Source organism: Elephas maximus, chromosome 8 (assembly GCF_024166365.1).
Source record: "Elephas maximus indicus isolate mEleMax1 chromosome 8, mEleMax1 primary haplotype, whole genome shotgun sequence".
Taxonomy (NCBI): domain Eukaryota; kingdom Metazoa; phylum Chordata; class Mammalia; order Proboscidea; family Elephantidae; genus Elephas; species Elephas maximus.
The window spans coordinates 42,595,192-42,621,886 of record NC_064826.1 but is presented as its reverse complement, the minus strand read 5'-3'; the positions used below and the strand labels follow the sequence as shown (position 1 = coordinate 42,621,886).

The 26,695-nt window shown below is 39.2% G+C and overlaps 2 protein-coding genes across 2 annotated transcripts in view; one reads left to right on the top strand and one right to left on the bottom strand.

Annotated features, from left to right (window-relative positions):
- LOC126081517 (rab11 family-interacting protein 3-like) overlaps positions 1-11,733 on the bottom strand; it is a 142,068-nt gene extending 130,335 nt beyond the window's left edge. The window contains exon 1 of the mRNA XM_049893493.1: positions 11,416-11,733. Within this exon, the coding sequence (XP_049749450.1) occupies positions 11,416-11,712 (297 nt within the window). The 5' untranslated portion in view covers positions 11,713-11,733. The remainder of the gene's footprint in view (positions 1-11,415) is intronic.
- Positions 11,734-12,000: 267 nt separating this feature from the next.
- PRKAR2B (protein kinase cAMP-dependent type II regulatory subunit beta) overlaps positions 12,001-26,695 on the top strand; it is a 96,559-nt gene continuing 81,864 nt past the window's right edge. The window contains exon 1 of the mRNA XM_049893479.1: positions 12,001-12,386. Within this exon, the coding sequence (XP_049749436.1) occupies positions 12,086-12,386 (301 nt within the window). The 5' untranslated portion in view covers positions 12,001-12,085. The remainder of the gene's footprint in view (positions 12,387-26,695) is intronic.

Genomic DNA, 26,695 nt, shown 5'->3' with positions numbered 1-26,695 from the left:
GCCCAAGTTTGTAGAAAGATGGATAGACTGAAATATTTTTTTATGGAAAGCTAAATAGCAAAGTTTTCCAGGTGTTATAAATGGAGAACAGAGGGCTATTAAACTTCTGACAAAAAAAAAAAAAGACAAGGGAACTCTTATTTGAACAAAAAGTAGGAAGTAGAAAGCATAGAAGCAATAAGGATACACGTGTGAAAGAGAACACTAAATACAGAAAGCAGCAATAAACCAGATTTTTAAAGAATTATTTGATGCAAAATATGCACATAACAGAGAGCTCCTGACGGAGATGGGGAAAAGTGGGAGCAAAACTCAAATTCTAGTAGAAAGACCAGACTTAATGGTCTGACTGAGACAGGAGGACCCCAGAGGTCATGGCCCCCAGACCGTTAGCCCAGAACTGAAACCATTCCTAAAGCCAATTCTTCAGACAAAGATTAGACTGGACTATAGGACATAAAATGATACTCGTGAAGAGAGTGTACCTTAGCTCAAATAGATATGAGACTAAATGCGCAACTCCTGTCAAGGGGTAAAATGAGAAGGCAAAAAGGGACCGGAGTTGGTTGAATGGACACAGGAAATCCAGGGTGGAAAGGAGGAGTGTGCTGTCATATTACAGAGAGAGCAACTAGGGCCACATAAAAATGTGTGAGAAACTAACTTGAACTGTAAACTTTCACTTAAAGTACAATTTTAAAAAATTATTTGATGCAAAATAGTGCATCAGGGCCTTAGGAAGAAAATCCTTTAATGAAAAGCAGAAATACAAATGCATAACAACAAAAAAAATGTATAAAGAATGGGTTGGGGCCAGTTAAATGTAGGTTTATGTTATATTAACAATTAATGAAAGTGAACTATAAATAGAACTTCATCAATATATAAAGATTGACTTTTGATAAATATAACAAATGTGAATGTCGCAAATCTCCTCTCTTTTTATATCCCCCAGAAAAATTGTTTTCAACTGAAAATATTTATGAAGTTTTATGAATAAAGTATTGGCATAAAGCATTTAAAAAAAAAAGAAAATTGTCATGTACTTTTTTTCATGAGTGCTAACCTGTTTGTCCCGGTTCCCACTAGAATCAGAGGCTTCTGCAATTACGCAATAAGCCAGCTGGGGAGGACCAGACTGGGACCTGGCATGCTGTGAGGGGCGTGTTTTAAGGGAGACAGTCCTATGGACAATGGCCACGTTTCAACAGCTGCTGTCTGGGGCTTTGGCTCTGAGCCAAGGATCTGCATAACAGTATTGGCTGCTCTCGCTGTGGCAGCCCTGCCATTTACATTCTCTGGCTCTATTTAATAGCAAAAGATGGCGTGTCTATGCTCAATACCAGGCACTGACAAAGAGGACACATTTCTACCCACCTCTGAATTAGGTCTTCCAGTTTATACTCTCTGAAACCATGCTATATTTCTTCATAATTACGTGATCTGTTTTCTAATTATTTGTTTAATGCCTCTCTCCAACAAAATTATAAGGACAGGAACATCCACCTCTCCTAATTGATTCTCTGTATAACCATAAGTTTTAGCACACTGCCTTGCACAGAGTAGGCGCTAGAAATAATGTTGACTTCAAGGATGAATTCTTGCTGAGAGCGACTGCAGCTATTAAAGGAAATGTCCCTTACTCTGTGTCAAAAAGGTAATTTTCCATATTTTTTAATCCTGAAAATTGGATGCATTTCAATTATCTTTCACAACTTATTCATTTTGCTGGATCCAACTCTCAGCATTAATATTTTTTGACTCACTGGGATGTGCTCCAAAAATAGGATATCTAATCTAAATACATAAATTGACCCACAAAGTAGCATTCTGAACATACTATTCCTATTGATGAGGAACTCAGGTTACGACTCTCTCTCCAACAGTCTCCCATCCTCCCTGGATTATTTCATGCCAAAAAAGGCATGCTTCACAGCAGCTCTCAGTTCTTTAAGTGGCAGGTTCTATTTAAATACATAGATAAGCCCTGTCAGGCTGTGCTGCTATTACAAGTGAGCTACTACTGTAAAGTAACATTGCAGTAAAAACAATACTTTTGGTAGCTCTCCTGGTTCTTTCAATCCTTCTTAATTTTCTGGAGACCTTATGAATTTAAAGCATGGCTTAAAAGAAATTTCAGTGAAAAAAATTTAAAAAAAAACTAGCAATAGTTAGAGAAGCCATTACGACACTAACTTCATCATACATGAAAGCATACACAAGCAGTAAATACATTTGATATCCTAATTATTGCATGAACTCACTTTGATATCTACTTAAAAAAAAAAAAACAAACAAACCACAACGTATTACTGTCAAGATGATTCCAACTTACAGTAACTCTAGGATGGAGAACTGCCCCATAGGGTTCCCGAGGAGCGGCTGGTGGATTCAAACTGCCAACTTTTTGGTTAGCAGCCGAGCTCTTAACCGCTGTGCCACTGAGAAATTCTAGTGAAGGTACATGGTCAAATCTTCACTCAGTAGTTGTTTATCTTTTGTAGAGTTTATGTGATTTTTAGCTTATGCCCAGTGTTTTAAGACAACAGCCTTATTCTATTAGAATCCGTGGTGAGTAACACTTTTCCTGTGATAACTAAATCTTTCAGTGTTGAAGTATCAAACAGTGCCTGGAAGAAATGATTTAACAAAATTTAACCTTACATGTCCTCATTGAGTTATTATGATTTCTTTCAGATGTTATCTTAATTTTCCCAGTAGCAGAGTAATATTTTAGAATAGGATGAGGTTGCTAAGCTGCTCTACAAATATATCTTTCCAATTAATACTGCTGATCATGATTCTGCTACTAAAAAGCTGGGAAAATGTTGGGAATGCCATTCTTTATCTCTATTTTGCCTTGTTTTCTTCATTTACAAAACCAAAGAGTCAAATTAGATCCAATGGTTTAAAATACATAGCAACAAAATGCTTTCTTAAAAAAATTTTGTCAAAGCCTGAAATATTGAACTAAATAGTGTTCCAATTAACAGAGTTTGAAAATCACTGATCACTATCTTATGTCTATTTGAGTATGAAATATTATAATTCCCATTAATAACTTCATGACTCATATTAACGAATAATCATGGAATGCCTGGTAGGTGTTAGGCTCTGGTAGGTCCCTGCTGTATCCTGTGCAAGTCAAGCTATGGTCCCTTTCTTCTGGCAGATTATTTTCCAGAAGGAGACAAAATAAAATCTACAAATAAACAAAATAAGAAGTTCTAATGCAAACAAATGGATGCACAAATGTGTATTACTTCTGGCCAGAGGATCAAAGAAGTCTTCCTTGATGAGGTGGCATTTGACCAGGAAGTAGAATTTTCAACTGGGGAAGACTAATGAGGATTTTCAAGCGGGGCAAACATAGTAAGTGAAGGTATGGAGGCAAGGTATTGAAACACATGTTTAGATAATAGCACGTGTTCCAGTTTGGCTGTGGTGTAAAAAGTATGAAGATGAGCTTGAGGTAAAGCTGGACAATAAGGCTGAAATCAGATTATGAAAGTCTTTGAATTTCATGATAAAGAGTTTTATCTTTATTCTCCAGGCAGCTCTTAGTTCTTTAAGTGGCCCACCCGCTGCTGCCGAGTCGATTCCGACTCATAGCGACCCTATAGGACAGAGTAGAACTGCCCCGTGGAGTTTCCAAGGACCGCCTGGCGAATTCGAACCGCTGACCTTTAAGTGGCAGGCAATAGAAAGTCATTGGAGGGTTTTTAGCAGAAAGTGATAACATCAGAAATTTAACTAGAAAAGATTTCCTAGGCAACAATGCGTAACTAGAAATGGGAAAGACCAGAGATGGGTCTTAGCTGGCAACAGTCCTAGCAAGAAGCAATGATGACTCACACTAGGACAGCGGCACTAGGAATGGCAGAGGGAGGACAAATCTCAGGAAGACACCAAAAAAAAAAAAAAAAAAAAAAAACCAAACGTAGAATCCACAGGGCTTTACAACAAATTCACTTTGGGATGTGAGGGAGAAATAATAATCAACAGCGGCTCTGAGAGTCCAAACCAGAAACTAGAAAGTATTACACCATTTAGAAAGATAGAAAACAGAAGTGGAAGAGCAATTTGTGGGGCGAGGCAGGGGGCTTAATTTTTCTTTCTTAGAAGTTTGGTTGTTGAATTTTAGCTGTTGACCATAGAGATATACTGAATTGTCCAGCAAGTAAATGGAATTGTGGGTTTGGCAGTAAGGGGAGAAGACTGAATTAAAAATCTTGGGAGCTATCTGCAGAGGAATGACACCAGGACTTCCCATGGATGAATAATAACACTACTACGCAATGTGTGGCAGACAAAAAGGTCTAAATGACCCTGACTCCACTAAAGACAGTACTATCTCTCGGCTTAAGTATGCTATTGCAAGTTCCGGAATTCATGGAGTAAAAGACAGTTGGAAAACGCAGAAGGTTTACCTCTAATAAAATAAAATGTAGCTTAAACACTGCAACTATTCCCCTCTACTTTGATACATGTGTATCTTGTTTGTGCTGGCAAGGAAAAGACTAAACAGAATTTCCTAGACTACACAGTTCAACAAACAAAGGATATTATGACCCTGAAGAAGGGTAAATGGTAAACTGTTCTCCAAATAAAGCATATATTAGCTCTAAAAGAACTGAAAACAAAAACGGAACATTCTATTCCATATGCATGCTGACCAGGAAGAGAATTCTACACCTGGGAATCTGGGTTCTTGAATTTCACAAGTGACAATGGAGTATCTAAATTGGAGACAGAAAACGAGAGCAAAAAAGAAAACAAATAAAATAAAACAAGATATTACAAAACAAAGGAAAGTTTCATAAACATCCAGCTAAGTTGGATAATAAATGGGTTTTTTAGAGAGTATCGTGAAGGTCCTTCCCCGTAAAAAGTGGCTATCTATCTTTAAGATCCTCTGATTTCTAAAACTCATTGAATTGAAGATGCAGGTTTGGGATTTCCTTCCTAAACGTGGGGATCTCTGTAACTAGCACCTGCCACAGAAACTCATGCTCTCTTTTTCTTTAAACCAAAGTAGTATATGTATATCATTCCCACTTCCCAGATACAGCCACTTCTAACTAAACTATTTCTGTTCCTAATTAATGAAATACTTCTAAATAATATATATGTTACTATTTTTTGATTCTCCAATTTAAACATTTGTATTGACTTTCTGTTATGTAAAATCAGGACTTGGTGCTCTTATTTCATGTTCCCACAATGCATACACTGATAAAATGTACATACACACACTCTTCCTGTTCTCATCTTCCTGCAATATAATCATATCATACTTCTTGGTTGTATCGATATACAGTATTCCACTGGTATGCCTACATGTTGTTAGTTGCTGTGGAGCTGGCTATGACTCACTGCAACGCCATGTACAACAGAATGAAATGTCCGGTCCTGTGCCATATTCGTGATGCTTGGTATGCTCAAGTCCATTATTATGGCCACTATGTATCTTGAGTGCCTTCCAATCTGGGGGGCTCATCTTCCAGCACTATATAGGACAATAAACCGAAAAAAAAACAAACCCATTGCCGTTAAGTACCGATTCTAAATGACCCTGACCCCATAGAGTTTCCAAAGAACACCTGGTAGATTCAAACTGCTGACCTTCTGGTTGGCAGCCATAGCACTTAACTGCTATGCCACCAGGGTTTCTGTATTGTAATTCATAAGGTTTCCATTGGCTAATTTCTGGAAGTAGATCGCCAAGTCTTTCTCCCCAGTCTGTCTTAGTCTTGAAGCTCTGCTGAAACCTGTCCACCATGGTTGAACATGTTGATACTTGAAATACTGGTGGCATATTAGCAACATAGCATCCAGCATCACAGCAACACTCAAGCCACCCCAGCATGACCAACAGATGGGTGGTGGTATGACTACATAATACTGCTATGGCTGAGCCACATAGCATTCTATGATTTGTTTCCTTTCTTGTTCAACCTTCTGTTTTTTCTGGAGTTAATTGCACTATTTTCTCAAATTGTCTAGTATTCTCCAAACTTATTATTTATTGATTTCCCAAATTCTCTGTCAGAGGTGCAGTTTTTCTCAACACAATCAAACATGTCAGATGATTTACCAGTTCCATTCTTCTTCCTTTGGGACTTTATTCTATCTTTGATTTCCTGCTCCAGTTGGACCTGGATGACCTCTAGACCTGTTGAACAGCTGCTATCCTGGGCCTTCCTTTACCATTATCCTGAGAATTCCCTTAGCCTCCCTTCTGCAAACATCCTCCTCTCCTCCACCTTTTTTCTTTCTTTCTCATCTTCCCTTCTTTTTTACTCAATAAATAGTAACTGAGTGCCCACTATGTTCTAGGCATTGTTCTAAATGTTCGGCATAGAGCAATATTAGTAATAAAGAGTTCAATGTTGGTAAATGAATAATTTCTTTTATAAAGATTAGCACAAAGCTGATTCCTAGGAGGTAGAGGTTCAGATGTTCCAAATGTCCAACTCTTCCAAACTGCTGTAACAGTCCAACATCTCTAACATCAACTACTCCCCTGCCCCTCAATACCCTCCCCCTCCTATCTTTGGGTTGGTTAATTCGCTGCAATGTCTCACAGAACTCATGAACTATATTACAGTTAAGTGATTTATTAGGGAAGTAACAGGGTACAACTCAGAATCAGGATCATCTTGAAGTAAGAGGAACAAAAACTCAGGACGCAATTCCTCTATCAGGACAGCTTCCTCTCATCTTCTGCTGCTGGGCCCGGCTGGGGACTTTCTTGGGCAAGCATTACACCTCTTAGCTCCATGGGTCAGCAGGTCCCACTGCAGCTGTCACTCACTGGTCTTCTGGTTCCTGCTGTCTCACAAAGCCATCTCTCGATGTTTTCTGTGTTACAGCTCACGCCGTCTGTCTCCTGGATCTCCCGTTAAGCCTAGCAGGATGGCAAAACTGACCAATCCCCTCGTTAGGGTTCCATACACCTTATTCGCACAGTCCCACCTCAGAAGGATGCCATGTACCTTACTTGCATTATTAATAAGCTATCCAATCCTGGTGGTGGGCCACAAGCACCTTATTTGCAGAGTCCCACCCAATCATTTGGTGGGAGTTACAAGGTCATGGCAAGAAAGGCTACATAAGAGTAATCGATTGCACCACAGTTGGACATGGTAAGCTTGAGATGCCTCTTAGACACCTAGAGACAGTTGGATATAGAAATATGGAATACAGAGAGAGGATAGAGCTGGAGGTATAAATTTGGGAATCATCAGCATATAAATGGTATTTAAAACCATTGGAATTGATAAGATTACCCAGGGAATGAGTGTAGAGAGGGAATCTAGAGTGCTTAATTATTTAAAGATCAGGAGAATGAGACATATCCAGTAAAGGAGACTAAGAAGATATGGCCAGGGGGTAGGAAAAGAACCAAGAAAAGGTGGTGTCTGGAAGTTAAGTGAAGAAAGTGTTTCACATGGGCTTCTTCAACATAGCTGCTTACTTTATCAAGTGAGCAAGGAGCATGTCTCACTTCAGGGAGGTCCCAAGCCCACTTTAACGGGCTTTCATCTGATTAAGGCAGCCCCATACTGGATATCTCCCTTTTGATTAATTCAAAATCAACTGCTTTGGTAACTTAATTTCTCTGCAAAGCCCTTCATCTTTGCCATATTCTATTGGCTAGAAGGAAGTCGCATATCCTACTCACACTCAGGGTAGGGGATTATACACATGGCAATTTTTACTTAGTCTTCGACCAAACATTTATAAGATTATCAGGCGATGAGGTGACTACCTGTTAGTAAATCTGTAGGGTGCCTGTACCATCTACAGTCCCTATGTTTGGGACTCTTCTTCTTGTTGAAGAGGCAGACTGTCAAATTTTTATACTACCTGGCCACTTCTAATCTGGCATCCCACTGACCACACTGACCTCTCAGGAGAGGACCCCTCATTCAAAGTCAGCCAATCCATTGGATGGTGAAGACCAACTGGCTTCTCTCTCTTGAGAATTTGAATTAGAGACACCAAAGTGCTAGTCAGTGCTGAATTCCTAAAGGTATATGAAACTGAGATTGACTGCCACAGTGGTCTCTGTGCAAGCACAGCCCTGTGTATCCTTTCAATTGCCTACCCCTGCTCAAGTGCATATATATATATATTTTTGTACTTAAGATACATCTTAACTGTTGATATGAAATGCTGCATAATTGACTAGTTAGAGTTATTACTGTCCATTGTAAAGCTTGCCCAAACCATTGGGTTGCCCACGCTGTGGTCTTGTTTTGGCAGCTTCATATAAACAAGCTGATGTCTCTAATATCTGTTTAATTTCCCATGAGTGGAAACAAATTTTGTAGTACTCTTATTTCATTCTTAGCTCTTGCAGTTCTTTTGCAATTGCTTCCAGTCTGCTTCTCTGAGAAACTAGCACAAATTGCTTTGTAAATCAACAACCAAAGAATCAATACCAGTGATGTTCTTTTAAAGAATTCAAGATGAATAGTCCCATAAACCACTGTCATTGCACTCCAAGGTTCAAAAGGAAATATGCTGAAAACGAAAGCAAAGGAAATCTTATACAGAAAGGTTACGTGTGAGTGAATAAAAGTCAAAATATGATTTGAGAAGTGAATGTTCTGAGAACAGTATTAACATAATCAGAATATCAGGATCAACATTTACTTCTTCAGGTCATAGTTGTGGATCTAAGAATTTATGCGAATAAAAATTGTTATCAGACAGCTGTTTACAAAGATATTTTAAATTCAATACGCCTTTTAAATATTACAGGCTCTCCTAGGCTGGGAGAGACCATTGTTGTTACTGTTATGGGCCATCAAGCTGATTCCGATTTATAGAGACCCTATAGGACTGAGAAGAACTGTCCCACAGGATTTCCTAGTCTGATATCTTCACAGAAGCAGGTTGCCAGGTCTTTTCTTCCAAGGAAAGGCTGGTGGGTTCGAATACCTGACCTTTCAGTTAGCAGCTGAGTGCTTAACCACTGTACCACCAGGGCTCCTGGAGAGACCATACAGGTTTCCAAGGAGTGGATGGTGGATTCGAAATGCCAACTTTTTGGTTGTCAGTGAACTCTTAACCAGGGCTCCTATATAGGCCATATAATCCAATTATGAATTTCATGATTAAGTCACTTACATAGTCCTAAAGAAATAACAGTCACACCACCCTGACACTGTAGTTGATGGCAGACAGCCATTTACTAGTTATCATACACTAAATCTACAAAAAGGAATAAAAGCCGTTTGAAACACAAAACGTAGCCTACAACTTTGACATCTGGTTCTTGTAACTGTTTGGAAAAGTAGTGGTTTTTTCTTCTGTCATTCCTGGGCGGGGGAGGGGGGAAGGGGGGAAGGTGTTAAATATTGAGCAGAGATGGATAATTGTTCCCCAAATTGGTTTTCTTTAACTCTCAAATGTTTGCTGGGCAACTGACTGCTCAAAATAAAGATTACATTCCCAAACTTCCTGTATAGCCATGTGTTTTAGTTACTTTTGCCGTGTAACAAATTACCTCCAAAACGTGGAGGCTTAAAACAACTCTTTTGTTATGCTCATGGGTTCTGTGGGTCAGGACTTCAGACAGTACACCATATGGCTTGCTCCTTCTGTCATGCTAGCGTGAATTCAATCACGTGCTATTGGTCAAAGCAGTCAGAGGCCCATCTAGCTTCAAGGGGAGGGGAATTAGACTTCAACTCTTGATGCGGGGGAACAAGAGCAGATATAGAAGAGCAGATGATATAGGAGATAATGTAGCCATCTTCGGAAAATGCAATCTACCACACCATAGGTGCGGCCACGTGACTAAATTCTGGCTAACAGGATATGAAGGATTGGTGTGCTTAACTTCCCAAAAGTGTCCCTTAACTGTGCGCGGTAGAGGGGGAGTTCCCTTTCCTTTTTCCACTTTCCACTTGGCTGAAACATACATGAGAAGAACGGAGGTAGGTGGCCATTTTGGACCACGAGGTACAAGACACAAATGAGGTTTACAAAACAAAGGAGCCTGGGTCCTTGAAGATCATGGAGTCACCATACAACCTCTGGACTGCCTACATTTACATTACAGAGAAATAAATTTCTGGTTTGTTTAACCCAGTGCCGTCGAGTCGATTCCGACTCATAGCGACCCTATAGGACAGAGTAGAACTGCCTCATAGAGTTTCTGAGGAACGCCTGGCGGATTCGAACTGCCGACCTCTTGGTTAGCAGCCATAGCACTTAACCACTACGCCACCAGGATTTCCTCTGTTTTGCTTAAGCCGCTGTATTTTGCATTTTCTGCCACATGCAGACAATGCTAATCTTAATACAACCATCATCATAAATGAAAACTAATGATGCATATTCATCTTAGATAACTGGATCTGTAAATAAAATACTGCTTACATGGAAAAGAATTTAATACTGTTTTCCAAACAATGACATGTGAGGGTCATGGTATTCTATAAAAGCTTATTTTTAAAAATATTTGACACAATTAGAAGCACTTTAGTATATTTAAAAACCAACATAACATTATTATTATCAGATTGATAAGAAATGGAAATATAGAAATATTCACTGAGAGTGAATACAATTTGGATTATAAAGAAAGGAAGGTTAATATCAAGATGCATTTTTTTAAAGGGACTACTTTGTTGCACCTTGCTTTTCAGTCTTTGAGTTTTCTGAGTTATGTATTTACCCTTTTGGATGGGTGGAAACATAAACCAAAACGACTGAGTGAGGTTGCACTTGAATTATTTTTTTTTACAGTGATATGGTGGCCAATGTAGAAATGAAGTATGTGTATTTAAATAGCAAAAGACAATTTTCTCTAATTCAAAATTGTAAACGCTTGCAGAATAAGCCTCATATCAAAATCAAGCACTTCTACTTTAAAAGCACACATTTTAATACTATTTCTCTTTGTACTTAAGTATTCCTATTTTTGGAGATATAATTCAATTATTTAATATAATTCAAAATCACTCAAACTGTAAAGGAAAGTTTTTTAATAAACAGAAGAGGCTAATCAGGCAAAGCTTTTTTTTTTTTTTTGCCTAATGACCACCTGTCCTGATTATGACATTTTATTCAAGTTGCTGTACTATCCTGTTTGCAGGGCATCCCTAGCTTTGGTAAGTCTCACGATAAATGATGCAGTTGTCTCGGTGTACAGTAGTAAGTGCTTCGAGAACACAATGGAATAGTATCAGTGAAGCAAAAAACAAAGTAAACGGGAGGGATGGGGAAAAGCTGGATAAAATGAGGTGAAAGGAAAAATTAGAATGATGTCACAAGGATGATGTATTATTTCTTTGTCTGAAAGAGAACCAACACCACTCTATGAACGTAAACAAAAGATATTACCAACACTTATCAACACAACTAGATTCTAGGAGGAAAACAAAGCGCCACTACCGAGGTGGAGGCTGAGGTTTCAGGGCAACTCGCGTGGCAGCAGCTCTGCGCGGTTCGCGATGGTGGATGCCGTGTGGGAATTCGGGCGCGTGGACTGTCCGCTCTGGGTTTGGGGACGGGGGCGGGGGGACAGCGAGGCCTCCCTCGCGGGAGCCCCGGCAGCGGCGCCGACCGGCGGCCTCTAGGCCGGTGCACGTGCCGGCAGCGCGCCTCCGGGCCCACCAGCGCCCGCCAACGTCCTCCGCCCGGCGGCAGTCCGAGTGGCAGGAGCGCGGCGCCCGTCGACTGCGTTGCCATGGTTTCCGGGGTCACGTGGGCGCGCCGCGGCGGGGCGGGGGCGGGGCGGCCCGGCTGGGGGAGCTGAGGCGGCGGCGGGAGCGGGAGGAGTGGAGATGCTCCCAGCCCTACCCGGGCCGCGCTCGCTCAGCCGCCGCCGCCGCCGCCGCCGCCGCCGCTGCAGCTGCCGCACGGAGCAGCCGCTCGCCGGGAGCCGCGGGCCGCGCTAGCCGGGCGGCCGGGCCCCAGTGCGCCGCGCTCGCCGCTGACAGCGCTGCCGGCGCCCTCCGCGCTCGCTCGGCGGCAGCGCGGCCGAGGCCGGACTCGGGAAGGCGCGAGGGCGGCGGCCGCCCGCGCAGGGCACCCCGGGGACTCCCGCCGCCCCGGAGGCAGGATGAGCATCGAGATCCCAGCGGGGCTGACGGAGCTGCTGCAGGGCTTCACGGTGGAGGTGCTGAGGCACCAGCCGGCGGACCTGCTGGAGTTCGCCCTGCAGCACTTCACGCGCCTGCAGCAGGAGAACGAGCGCAAAGGCGCCGCTCGCTTCGGCCATGAGGGCAGGATCTGGGGGGACGTGGGCGCCGCCACCGGGGGCGGCACCCCCAGCAAGGGAGTCAACTTCGCCGAGCAGTCCGTGCACACCGACTCCGAAAACGGGGAGGAGGAGGAGGCCGCGGATTCAGGGGCGTTCAACGGTGAGGTCCGGACCCCATCCCCGTGCCTCCTGGACCCCCTCGCCCCCGATTGCCATACCCCGCTTTGCGCTTTAATCTTGGAGCTTGCCTTCCCCATCCCTCTCCGCATTCTCTACCTTTCCTTCCTTCCCATCACGCCCACCCCCTCAGCATCCATTTCTGTCTCCCACTCGCCCACCTTCCTACCCGCGTCTTGCCCTCCCTCCTTCTTCTCCTGGGGAGCTGGGGGAGCTAAAAGGTTACTGTTCTCCCCGCCCATCTGCCCTCTCTCGTTCTGGGCACCGAGGCAGAGGTGGCCCGGTTTGGAGTGGGCATCTGATAGGAAGACAACTTTCGCTGTGGTTTAACATACTGCTCTTGACGGATAGCATTGTGCATAAAGGAAGTTGGCCCCCTTGGCGTTCTTTTCTGCGCTTGTATTTAATGGAGTGTCCAAAGAGAAAAGGCGAGGGCTGTTACATTTGATTGGCTTTATTGTTGTTATGACGGTAAATTCACCAAAAGGAGCATGAAATTGGAACTCGCTGGGGCAGAACGAAATTTATGGTAATAGCTTTGACATTCTTGGAAACAAAGTAATCTATTATTTTCCAATTTACCAATACTGTGCTGTGTTATTTCTGTACTCAGAAGAAAGGATCCTACTTAGCCTGCAACCCATGGGGCCTTTGGAAAACGGGGTAATGATCTGCTTTTTATTTAAAACACATATTGAATGATTTGGTGCCTTTTTTTTTTTTTTTAAGTGTGTGTGCAAAACACTGTAGGAAGTTCTGAAAGCTTGTTGGTTGTCTTTAGAACGAAAAGCGAGTGAGTAATTGGACTGTGCCAGACTCCAAAGAATGAATGGGAAAGAAATAATAATTTTTTTCAAGTAGCTGCTCCTGGCAAGTCCCTCCCCTTATGCTTACAACCCTGTTTCGTCAACACACACACACACACACACACACACACCCCTGTATTTACACAGCACGACTAAATCCCATCTTTATGGCATCTCAGACTAAAATACTATGGTGTGTAAATGTGCAAGTGTGTTCTCTTTGTGGTGTAAGGCAAACATACAGGCAGCGTTGCACCAGCTTTTACTTATTTACACTGCTTGTGGTTTGTGTGTCTGCAGCGCGTTCCATATAATGAAAACGTTTTAAGGCGTCATTTCGTTTCCTTGTATATGCGACTATGAAAGTGTTTCTTTTCTTCACAGAATTACATCTTGTAATGGGTTTTAAAATTAATGTAATTTTAAGTTGTCCAAAGTGGTTAAAAAAAGAATATATATATATATATATATATATTTTAAAGTGGTTACACAAATCCTGGAAATTAGTGCTTTGTGAAGATAAAAGGGAAGATTGTTACTGAACATTTTTAATTTGGGGCTCCTAGTGTTTCCCAGGATATTTTTTTTAGTGTTTCCCAGGATAGAGTAATCATAGTCATAACTTTTTTTTTTTTTGCACAAGAATTTATCAAATGCATTTCTTACTAAAAACAAGAGGATAAAAGAGTATACATTTTAAATAGATGGGCAAGAGAAGCCAATAATGCATGATATGGAAAGGGCAGAGGCATGTTATACTGTACTTCTTTTATGCTCTTGATGTGTCAGTGCACACCACACACAGAAAAAAAGAGCTGGCTCCCCAGGTTGGAGGAATCTAGGAATTAAGGGACTTGGTAAAGAACCTAGATATGTTGGATATATTGTATTGTTAATATAGCTAATAATACATTGTGTAATGCTTTTCAAGTGCTTTGAATTGATGATTCTGTTTTATCCCTTATAACAATGTATATTGTGTGCAGAACAGATTTTATTTCCATTTTGCAGAAAAAGAAACAAGCTGTTAACTTTTAAATAGCAGGGATCATTTTATGTTTCTTCTCCAAGACACTTTTAGTGTAAAAATTTCTTAATGTGAGTTTATTTATTTGTCGACCCATCGTACTATTTATTCCCCAACCCTACTCCCGGCAGATTTTAAAACTTTTGAGTGCACCCCATATAATTTGGTCATGATTCAGTTCACACGTGTGTATATATATGTATAACTGAATCTTTGGTAACAATATATCTCTCTAGTAGGTACAGTGCTTTCTGATATCTTCTGTTTTTATTAATTTTCTCTTACTAAAAAGAAAAAAAGTCACTTGTGTTTACACTCGCTGTTTAAAAAACAATTATAGGCTCCAAAGGGTAGATAAACTTTTTATAAAGGGCCAGGTAGTATTTTGAGCCATATATGATCTTGGTCGAAGAGTCTTGTTTATTTCTTTTTACATCCCTTTAAAACTTGTAAAAACTTTTTTACCTCTGGGTTTGGGGTTGTATAAAACTGGCTGCAGACCAAAGCCATTGTTTGTCCACCCCTGGTCAGAGGAAAAAGAACAGTGCCACTGGGGAAAGAATAATAAGACTGAGCCTAGGAAATCTGATCCTATCTTTTTGATATCTATATCCAGAAATGTGCCAAAATACTAATATTTTGGATATTCTTCTATCATAGTAAAGAACAATTACTGGAAGACAAGTCTTACTTTACTGTGACATAGAACAAGACCTGCTGGATTAATATTTCTTAAATTTTAGTATGCATGGCAGGGAAGTTTGATTCAGAAAAGGGCAATCACTGGTACCATTCTCACAGAGCTTTTTTGAATAGGTTGGGATGGGACGGGGAATCTTTTTTCAACAGACATCCCAGGTCATTCTGATGTAGGTAGTTCCATGATCAGACTTTGAGAAACATGGTCGGAAGATGAACATATAGTGATGATAATTATCTTACTAACAATTAAAAAGAAATTTAGAAAATTGACATTCGTTGTATTTTCTTAATTTTTCTAGGTTTTTGAGAAAGCTGAAGCTGTAACTTGTCCGATTGTTCATTCACAGCTAGTATGTGGCAAAACCAGGATTGGGACAGAAGTGGCCCTGGCTCTAATCCCTGTGTTTTTAACTACTGGGAAAGAGACCAGGGCTAGTATCACCCTGAGCATCCTTTATATACCAAACTCTGTTTGAGACCCTTAATGTGTTTATCGTTAAAGCACTGAAAAATTAACTTGTCCAAGGTCACACAGAAAACTAGTAAGTAGCAGAGTTTGGTTTCTTTACCCACATATGTCTGACTGTGAAGCTGAAGGAGCTCTTTCTAGATGAAATTGCACCATGGGCTGACTCCCAGGCCAGGTTATACTGATTATTTGTCCAGTGATGGCGATGAATTTATGTTGGTTTATACCCTCTTTCCTGAATCCCTTTAGGACAAGTGATGGTGTTTTTGAGAGGGTGATGTTAAAAGGCAAGTTTTCGACCATAACACTGGTACCCTTGACTTGTAGGGAATCTAGCATATGACCTTGACCACAAAATTTGATTATATCAGATAGCAAACTGGGTACCTACTATAAATTGGAAAAATGTTGTCTGGTGCAGGGTTCAGTGATTTTTGAGGATTGAGTGAATGGCCATAGATGTTGGCACTAGGCCAAATAGATGGGTGTAAAGGTGGTCTTCTTTCTTACCTCCTGATGGCTGGCAACTTCCCCATCCCTCTCCTATTCTCTTCTAATTTTATCAATTCTATATTTTACAGTTTGCCATCAACTGATTCTAGTTAAAAAGGCAACCTTTATGTGTTAGAATGACAAGGCTTAAGGTGATCCTAAGGGGATCTTTGAAGGCCTGAAAGAAGCTGTAATGGAAACTTGGTAGCATCTATTCTGCCTCCCTCTTTCCCATCCTACAAAAAGCAAATAAAGTTTGACGTGTCACTTCTGAAAGGGAGGGGCCTCTTGTTTTTGTTAGTTGCTGTTGAGTTGATTCTGACTCTTGGCAACCCAGAGTGGTGTTACAGAATAGCACTGCTCCATATGGTTTTCTTGGCTATTCATCTTAATGGAAGCAGATCACCAGGCCTGTCTTCCACAGTATCTTTGGGCAGGTTCAAACCACTAACTTTATGTTAGCAGTAGACCAAGAATTTATTAGAAGGGTTTACAGTAGGTCAAAGAAGTAGATCAGTACCAATTTAGAGTGAAACCTATGTGGGCATCATCATGAAATCTTGTTTTACTTAATTTTTTCAGTGAAATTGCTGAAATTATAAAATGAGATAAATGAAACTCCAAATTATCCTGATAAATTGACAAGTGGTCAGAAACAAAGAAACAAAAAAATTTACATATGGCCAGATGCAGCACAGTCAACCTGGGAGAAAAATAAATATAATCAGATAAAATATGGAAAAACTAGTTTTATACAGTTGTGGAAGAAGATCAAGAGTTCAGAGTGGGTGCACAAGCCAAAAATATAGCCCTTTACCTTCGGAAACCCTGGTGGCGTAGTGGGTAAGTGCTAAGGCTGCTAACCAAAAGGTCAGTAGTTCGAATCCACCAGGTGCTCCTTGGAAACTATGAGGCAGTTCTACTCCGACCTACAGGGTCACTATGACTTGCAATCGACTCAACGGGAACGGGTTTTTACCTTATAAGGAACCCTGGTGGCATAGTTGTTATGGTTCTGTTGTTGACCAAATGGTTGGCAGTTTGAATCCACCAGCTGCTCCTTGGAAACCCTATGGGGCAGTTCTACTCTGTCCTGTAGGGTCGCTGTGAGTCAGAATCTACTTGCTGACAATGGGTTTTATTGTTTTGTTTTTTTACCTTATAAAGCAAGAATGTCAGAGGGGTGTAAATTGAAATTTACCATGTAATAACCATGACTTAGTCCTCTTAAATTCTGCTGTATATCAAATTATCTGCTTTTCATTTTTAAAATTTAAAGGTAGTATGGAGAGTTCAGAAGAGATCCTGAAGATCACACAAAATTTTGGAAAGTGAAGAGCTCTTGTGGGGATTAAGAGAACCAAGAAGAAGCAGTTGGAGGAGAGCTGAGAACCCTTTCCATGTGTCTGAATTTTTTTTTTTTTTAAAGATTGTAGAAAATGGTCTCCATCTCAGGCACAGAGCTAGAAGAACTATACTGTATCATAACTTGAAGAATAAAAGTCATAAATAAGTCAAAGTTAATCTGCCTGAAATGGTTAATGGGGTCTGCCTAAAATGAGGCAGCAAAAGTAATAAAGGCAATAGATTGGCTTCTCAAAAATCTGCTGTGAAAATGTTCTTAACCATGCTTATGCTGAGAACAAAAAAAATGCTCTTTACCTATTGAGTTCATCGTCTGACTGACAGCAGGAAATTATAGAGAGTAATGATAGCTTTAAAAAGCTTGTTTGGCCAGTATATTAGGCTCACCTCTGTATTCCCTCATTTAAGAGCCTAATTTCTCTATGACCATTAGAGCTTATGAGAAAAAGCAGCCAGTTGTTAGCTCTTGCTTCCTACTGCATGTGGCCAACAACATACAACTAAAACATTTGTTTTAGCTGTCATAGTTATCTTGTGCACCTGACATATTGAAAATGTGCTTTTACTGTATCATCAACCTCTTAGACACACTTAGTTTGAAAATTTTTATGAAGGTCCATTTTTTGGATTAGCTTTAAGTTCAGACATTTATTTATATATATAAAGCGCTATACTAGGCATGTTGTCATGTTATAGTATTAATGGTACCGACCTTATGAGGTCATTACAAGAATAAACCAAAAACCAAACCCACAGCCGTCAAGTCGATTCTAACTCATAGTGACTCTAGAGGACAGAGTAGAGCTGCCCATAGAGTTTCCAGGGAGTGCCTGGTGGATTCGAATTGCCGACCTTTGGGTTAGCAGCTGTAGCACTTAACCACTACGCCACCAGGGTGTCCGTCATAAGGATAAACCAAAAAAACCCAAACCCAGTGCTGTCGAGTGGATTCCAACTCATAGCGACCTTATAAGACAGAGTGGAACTGCCCCATAGAGTTTGCAAGGAGCGCCTGGCGGATTCGAACTGCTCACCCTTTGGTTAGCAGCTGTAGCACTTAACCACTATGCCACCAGGGTTTCCGTTATAAGGATAGACGGGTTAATTTTGTAAGGCCCTAAGAACAGTGAACATAGCAAGCCTTGAAATATGAAATCTTACAGAAGTGTAAACTTTTATTGCAAGAAAGCAATTTCATTGTATTTTGTGGAAATGAATCTCGTGTTTGCACTTTATAGAGCAGTGAGGTAGGAAATGAGCTTACGTGGCAGTTCCACTTAGGATTTAATGTGAAGTTAAGGTGGACAGTAATAAAACCTACATCCTTTCAACTCCTGATTTGCAGCTAAGAGCTCCAGGATTTTGTTATTAATGAGATTTAAGGTCTTTGGCTATTAGAGATTGACGTGTTAGTTTGAATTCCTCCTGAAATAGATTACAGCATTTATAACAGTGGCTAAAATATTGAAGCCATTATTTTAGTTATGAGCATAAAGCAATAATAGTGTTAGAGAAGATTTTTTAAATATTTTGAGTTATAGATGGTAATTGTGATTTTTAAGCTAGAATTAGTGAACAGTATTATTTGTTTAACAGTAATATTAAGTGGATTGGGAAAAACAAGGGATTTGAAATACTTTCTTTTCCCCTCTTACCCAATCCGTTACTTTAGCCTTTGGAAGAATGGAGGGAGTGAAGTGAAAGGAGAAACGGAATGAAGCTGGGAGAGAGAGAGGGAAGAAAGAGCAAGATCAATTGGCAAGTCTAAAGGGTTCCTTGAGTTACTTACACTTGGTCTGAAAAAAGAGTAGAATGAAGGCAGCTGAACAAAAATTGAAGCATTGGATATTTTCAGTTCTCTAACTATCTAAAAAATCAAACTGCTTAGCTATTATTTAACGTAAGTCAGTTATAAGCTTCCATTTGAGTTTGCACATAAAGTGATGTAACTGTGGGTGGAACAAGAGTAAATATTTAATGGTTATTTATTGTTGCAAATCTCATTCCATGGATTCCAGTAAATTTCCAACTGTCAAGATTTTGTTCCTAGCTTTGTTAAGAAACAAACGTGTTTCTTTTTCGACTGTATAAATACTAACAGAAGACCTTCAAATTCATCAATTAGGAGTTTGTTTATAACCCATTAAGAGAGCAGTTCATCAGGAATAGTTGCAGTAGAGAAGGTCTGTGGTCGGAATTGATGGGATATTTTAGGGTGAGGGATACAGTGAAGGAAATTGAAGTGACTCACTATACATTGGAAGTGTTGGGAGTCACATAAAATGAGAAGGAAGGGGCTGAGACCTGGGACAGCCTATTAGGAGAAGGAATGTGTGAAAGTTGCAAGGTAGGATGCTGTGCTCATTTACTCACTGCACAGATATTTATTGAGAGCCAGCTATGTGCCTTTTTTTTTTTTAAGAAAAAAAAAAGTTACTCTCTTAAATTTTCATTTTTCTGGACTTTTTAAGAAACAATTATTTTGCCAGAAACTCTCTCATAGATGGCGTATGTAACATATTTGATTAACAGATTGGGCAGCAGAGAGCCAGAAGAGTTCTTATAAATATGGTCTTATGCATGGAACTATCACTGACATTTTATATGTTATTTATATTAATTTACATGTTATGAATTCTTTGTTTTCCATCAAGGTAGTAAGGTTTAAAAGGCTGGACTAAAGAAAGGTGCTTTTGTATTTATTTTGCTTTCAGAATTCCCAATTTTTTGTTCTTTAATTCTTTTTCAATGTGATCAATTTTTGTATCAATTGATTAAGAAGTGACCATTGGAAAAGAGAAAAGACTGTGGTGATTTTTTTGAGTTGGATGACTTGTTATTATTGTGTTCTTGGTCCTGTTCTTATTATCCTTCCAGTCTTAGCCATAGTATTTAGTTGTGGTTGGGACAGTCCAAAGCCCCACTATAAAAACCTCACTTATGCTGATCTTTATTTTATGGGAGCAAATTTTGTGTTTCAGAAATTCAAAATGAATCAGACTGTTCCATTATGTAATTATTTTGTGGAAAGAATTTGAACTAAAATTTTCAGGTCATGGCTTACATGAAAACAAAACAATCTTAAAAAAATCAGAAATATAAACACAGTTGGTATAACATTTAGAAATGTTTCAGCAATAGGCTTTGCCATGTGTAGCTTAATATGTTTGGAGAGTTAAAAAAAAAAAACATTCTAGTTACTGCTGTTTAAAAATGTTTCTTTAAAAAAAAAGACAAAAGGTCAAAATATAAACACATGTTCCACATAAAAGTGAAGCCAAGAAGATATACTGTGTGCAGTTATTCCCGTATCTGTTCGGCCAGGGACTGACGTTGTTTAATTTACATGAGCTGTTCCAAGACAAAATAGTTCATGGGAGCGATATTGAGGGAATTTTTTGGGGGTGAGAAAGAAGGAAAAAAACTTCAATTTGCTTAAATATAGTTCAGCAAGACCCCAAAGAAGCCCTGGTGGCGCTGTGGTTAAGAGCTTGGCTGCTAACCAAAAGGTCAGCAAGTTCGAACCCACCAGCTGCTCCTTGGAAATCCTGTGGTGCAGTTTGACTCTGTCCTATAGGGTCGTTATGAGTTGGAAATGACTCGACCGCAAGAGTTTGGCTTTGGTTGGTTTTAAAGATTCCAAAAAGCATCTTTTCAAAAGTTCATGTTGAATTAAAACATGAGTCAGCTCTTTCATTCCAGTTATAGAAAGATAATGTTTGTTAAATGGTATTCTTTTTATTTAACAATAAATATTGACATTGTTAGTATTAATACAGTAGCATGAGTATGCCATATATAAAAATCTTTGCAGATAACAGATGTCCTCTCAACAGTGGAGCCCTGGTGGCTCAGTGGTTAAGAGTTTGACTGCTAGCCAAAAGGTTAGCAGTTTAAATCCACCAGCCCCTGTCTGGAAACCCTATGGAAGAGTTCTGCTCTGTCCTATAGGGTCGCTATGAGTTGGAATCAACTCGATAGCAATGAGTTTGGTTTTTGGTTCTCAATAGACAGGTGAGACTATGTAGGAATATGCCCTTTGCCTCTCAGTCTTTTCTGCATGTGTTATGCTTTGCCCATGATAGGTGCTTAGAATTTTTTTTTTTTACATTAAACTGAATTGAATACTAAGTAATAGTAGTAAATGTATGAAAATGTGTATTTCTAAATGTGATTGAACTCTTAGGCATATACATATTTCAGATATTCAAACAGTCTTTTATACTAGTGCATTTTAAAACATTTTTTAACGAAATACAAAAGCTTTAACCCATCCTCATTTCAGTTTCACAAATTTAGACTTCATCATATTCAAAATATTAACATAGTAAAACAAAAATTATGGTTTGCAGTAATATTTACACCTGTTTAAAATACCATTTTGAGTACTAAGGTGCACCTGACCCAAGCTATGATATTTTCAATTGCTTCATATGTGTGTGAAAGCTGGACAATGAATAAGGAAGACCGAAGAAGAATTGATGCCTTTGCATTATGGTGTTACCGAAGAATAATGAATATACCATGGACTGCCAGAAGAACAAATAAACCTGTTTTAGAAGAAGTACAGCCAGAATGCTCCTTAGACGCGAGAATGGTGAGACTTCATCTCACGTACTTGGACTTGTCATTAGGAGGGACCAGTCCCTGGAGAAGGACATCATGCCTGGCAAAGTACAAGGTCAGGAAAAAAGAGGAAGACCCTCAATGAGATAGACTGACACAGTGGCTGCAACAGTGGGCTCAAACATAGCAACAGTTATGAGGATGGTGCAGGACCGGGCAGCGTATTCTGTTGTACGTAGGGTCGCTATGATTTGATCCGATTTGACGGCACTTTACAACAACAATAGCGTATTCAAAATCATGAGGCTTTATTATATTTGGGCCTGGCATTTGATCACTTCAGAAAATGCAGAGAACACATGTATGCAGGCTTATCTTGCCTGTAAGGATTTCGCTTTCTAATCTAGGAGACATTCTGATCCAACCTGAACCTCCAATGCCGTATGCCACTGTTGCTTCGTACGTGCACCCCATACTAAATCTGTAAAAGTGATCTGTTGCTGTGAATCTGCTTTGTCCTTTTTCATCACTTTACTTTTCTTCATCATTCTTACCATTGTGATACTGGCTGCTCTCCTCCCTTAATTGTATAGGTCTTGCTGACCCCCAAGGCTCACTTGCTCCTTGGAGCCCTCCAGTTTTCCTCTAGCTCCTGCACAAACCGCCCTTTCTTTAAGCTTCAAAACAGCATATCTGCTGCCTACCAGATACGTCTGTTTGGCCTGTAGTTTAGGTGCCTCCAAATAATTTTGTCCCAAACAATGTGTTATCTTCTGCCTCAGTTATTCTTTCCTATGCTCTTTTCCTCTCTCTACTCCCCACCACCACTAAGTTGATAAAATGTTGCAAGAGCCCCCTACCTGCAGTCGCACTTCTTGAACCTGGTAGTTTACTGTTATGGGGAAGAAAAAGAAAAAAGAAAAACAAAAATATAGCTTTTAGTTGCGAAAAACTTAGGAGTAGTGACATGAAAAACCTGAAACAATGGATAATTTTTTTAAAGGGTGACTTCATTTTGGCACGGACTCTGGGCTTGAATCCTGGTTCTGCCATTTGTAACTTGTGGGACCTTGGGCAAGTTACTTTATGATCCTGCCTCAGTTTCCTCATCTATGAAATGGGCATAATGATATCACTTACTTCAGAGGGTCGTTGTAAGAATTCAAGTGGGTTTGTTAAAAAATGCGTTTGTTAAAAAAAAAAAAAAAAGAGCAAGCCAGCTTTAGAAGCCAATGAGGTAACAGTTTTTGAAAAATGAAGTTTGATTGGAAATGTAAGAAACGGGAGATTGCTCTCAAGGCAGTGTAGAAAGTACTTTTTGAAAAGTTACTAATGAAAGATGTAAAAGTGATGTCTTTAAATCATTTAGTTAATTGTTTCAAACTTAAAAAAAAAAATCCGTGCTGTTTTAAATCTCAAACTATGTTAGTACTACTTGAAATTAATAGTCTTAACTTAAAAAACAAAAAGCAGTGGGCTAAAGCTCTGCTTTGTTTTCATACCATCCCCCTCCCTTGAGAATCAGTGTTTAACTGGTAGAATAAATTTCTGTGTACAAAATCTGCATGTTTGTGTTCTGATTTAAGTTGTTAGCATGTAATTTTTAAAAACTTAGGGAAGGAGCAGGTAGGGTGATTGAAAATAGTAACTTCATTTAAATGAGGCAGATGCTTATAGTAAAAACATGAAAATGTGCCTGAAATACAAATTAATTGGAAAAAGTTAGTTACATTAAGTTGACAGCTTGTTGTCATTTACTTATGTCAATATTTATAAAAGTTAGCTCATGGTGGAACAAATGTATACCTCTCCAGGTTTTACATTAGTGTGTGGTTTTTTTTCTCTAAGACCCATAGTTCTGTACTTTCTCAACAACAAATGGCTAATATATTAATGTATTTTTAGAAGAAAAAAAGACATTCCTTTTTGATATCTTTGTTTTTACAAGGAGTTACTAATAGGTCTTTGGGTTCTTATTTGATTGTCATTGATATATTAATAACAGCTTATCAACTAAACAATATTATGGCTTCTGATTCATAGTAATTCCTTAAAATAAGTTCCTTATAATTTCTATAAAAAGAACCCAAAAGGGATGTTAGTGTTTAAATTTTAACAGAAAATCATTTGTAAAATGGGACTAATCTGGTTAGGCTGATAGTATTCCTTTTTATCTGCCAAAACTAAGTAAAAAAAGTAGAGAGGGTAATTATTATTATTTTTTTTTTATTGTGAAGTATTTCCAACATACATAAAGGAACAGAGACTAAGTAAGGAACACTGAAATAAGCCATCCCCTAGCTCTGACAAATTTTAACATTTTGCTACACTTGAGTTTTTTTTTTTTTTAAAAAAAATAAAATATCACATGTGCAGCAGGAGTCCTATCGTGTACCTTGTCCTGTTCCGTTCTCTTCTTAACTTCACTCTTGAGAGATAACCACTGCTGTGATGAATTTGGTGTTTATATATCCAGTGCATTTTTTTGTACTGTTACTACATAGGATTCATCCGTGGGTAAGAAATAGGGCTGTTTTGCATATTTTGAAAGTTTATATAAATCTGTGCCATTTATAGAAGTTTCATTTACATAAACCATCATCCTTCAACTCTTTTTTGAGAACAGTGTTTGAGATAATTTTATATTGATTCATTTAGGGATAGTTCATTTATTTTAAACTGCTGTTTAGTGTACCCTTGTACAAATATATAATTTATCCATTCTTTAGTGAATATTTTAGTTGTTTCCAATTTTTTGTTATTACAGTGCTTTCGTGAACATTGTGTGTGTGTGTGTGTGTGTGTCTACTTATGGAAATGTGCTGGAGTTTTTCTAAGGCAAGTTTTCAAAGTGTGGCTTAGGGTCCCTTGGGGGACCCTGCCCCCAAGATCTTTTCAGAGAGTCCATGGGCTGAAAACTGTTACGATAATAATCCTACCAAGATGTTGTTGGCCTTTTTTATTCTCATTCTCTCACAAGTGTACAGTGGAGTTTTTAAGAGGCTACGCGATGCATGACATTACAACAGACTGAATGCAGAGGTTGATATGGGAAGCCAAGTGTTTTGTATTATACCAGATTTGCCAAAATGTAGAACAAAGTGATTCTTCTCACTAAATTTTTTTGTTTTGGAAAATGTATTTTTCATAAAAATATGAAATTATTGTTTTATTTTAATTTTTACTGTGCTTTAAGTGAGAGTTTACAAATCAAGTCAGTCTCTCATACAAAAATTTATATAAAAAATACACCTTGCTATATACTGCTGGAAACCCTGGTGGCATCGTGGTTAAGTGCTACAGCTGCTAACCAAAGGGTTGGCAGTTCAAATCTGCGGCCGCTCCTTGGAAACTCTATGGGGCAGCTCTACTCTGTCCTATAGGGTTGCTATGAGTCGGAATCGACTCGACAGCACTGGGCTTCGTTTCGGTTTTTATATACTTTTAGTTGCTCTCCCCCTAATGAGACAGCACACTCCTACTCTCCACTCTCTATTTTCATGTCCGTTCAGTCAATCTCTACCCTCTCACCTCTCTTCCAGAGAAGACCTGCCCACATAGTCTCATGTGTCTACTTGATCTAAAAAGCTCACTCCTCACCAGTATCATATTCTATCCCATAGTCCAATCCAATCCCTGTTGGAAGAGTTGGCTTTGGGAATGGTTCCTGTCTTGGGCTAACAGAAGGTCTGGGGACCATGACCTCCAGGGTCCTTCTACTCTCAGACCATTAAGTGTGGTCTTTTTATGAGAATTTGAGGTCTGCATCCCACTGCTCTCCTGCTCCCTCAGGGGTTCTCTGTTGTGTTCCCCATCAGGGCAGTCATCAGTTGTAGCCGGGCACCATCAAGTCCTTCTGTCTCAGGCTGATGTAGTCTCTGATTTATGTGGCTCTTTCTGTCTCCTGGGCTCATAATTACCCTTTGTCTTTGGTGTTCTTTATTCTCCTTTGCTCCAAGTGGGTTGAGGCCAATTGATGCATCTTAGAAATTATTGTTGTATGTTGCTGTGATATTCGGAACGCTGCCGCTGGTATTCAAATACCAGCAGGTTCACCTATGGCAGATGGGTTTCAGCTATCCACTTTTATGTCTAATTCAAAATATCTTTGGGTGTAACTATATAAACAAATGCTTTCTAAGAGTGTAAAGAGTTTTTGAGACCAGAAAGTTTAAGGACTGCTGCTCCAGGATATGAACATAAGTGTGCAAAGTCTGGCTTATAGAGGATGCACAACACCTTTAACTCTACCTCACGTTGCCATATTTGCTGTATGAAGTTGTTATACCAGTTTATACTCTCATCAGCGGATAGAAGACTTCCTGGTTCTCTACATTCAAGGCCTCTTTAAAATTTTGTGAGGTAAACTTTTGATGATGGATTAAATTTCAAAAATCATTTTCATTTATTCAGATTTTCTGTTTCTTATTGAGTGAATTTTTGGAATTTATAATTTTGTTAGAAACATTACTCATTTATCTTAGTTTTCCAACTTGTTAGCATAAAGCTGTTCCCATTATTGCAATATTTCAAATATATACAAAATTATATCTCTCTTTTCTTAGTTCTTATCATTTTATTAGATGTTTCTTTAATTTGGTTCTATTGAGACTTTTGTTTTCCAGTTTATTGATTTTTGCTATTATCTTTATTTCATTCTTCTAATGTTTATTCTGTTATTTTTATATATCATCATCTTTCAATTTTGAATAAATGCATTTAAGACTGTATAAATGAATGCTTCAGTAATGGGTTAACTGTTTTCAAATAGCACTTTCATTATTCATTTCTAAATATTTTGCTAAAATTTCCATTGTGATTTCTTCTTTTACTAAGGGTTATTTAGGAGTGCATTTTAAAACTTC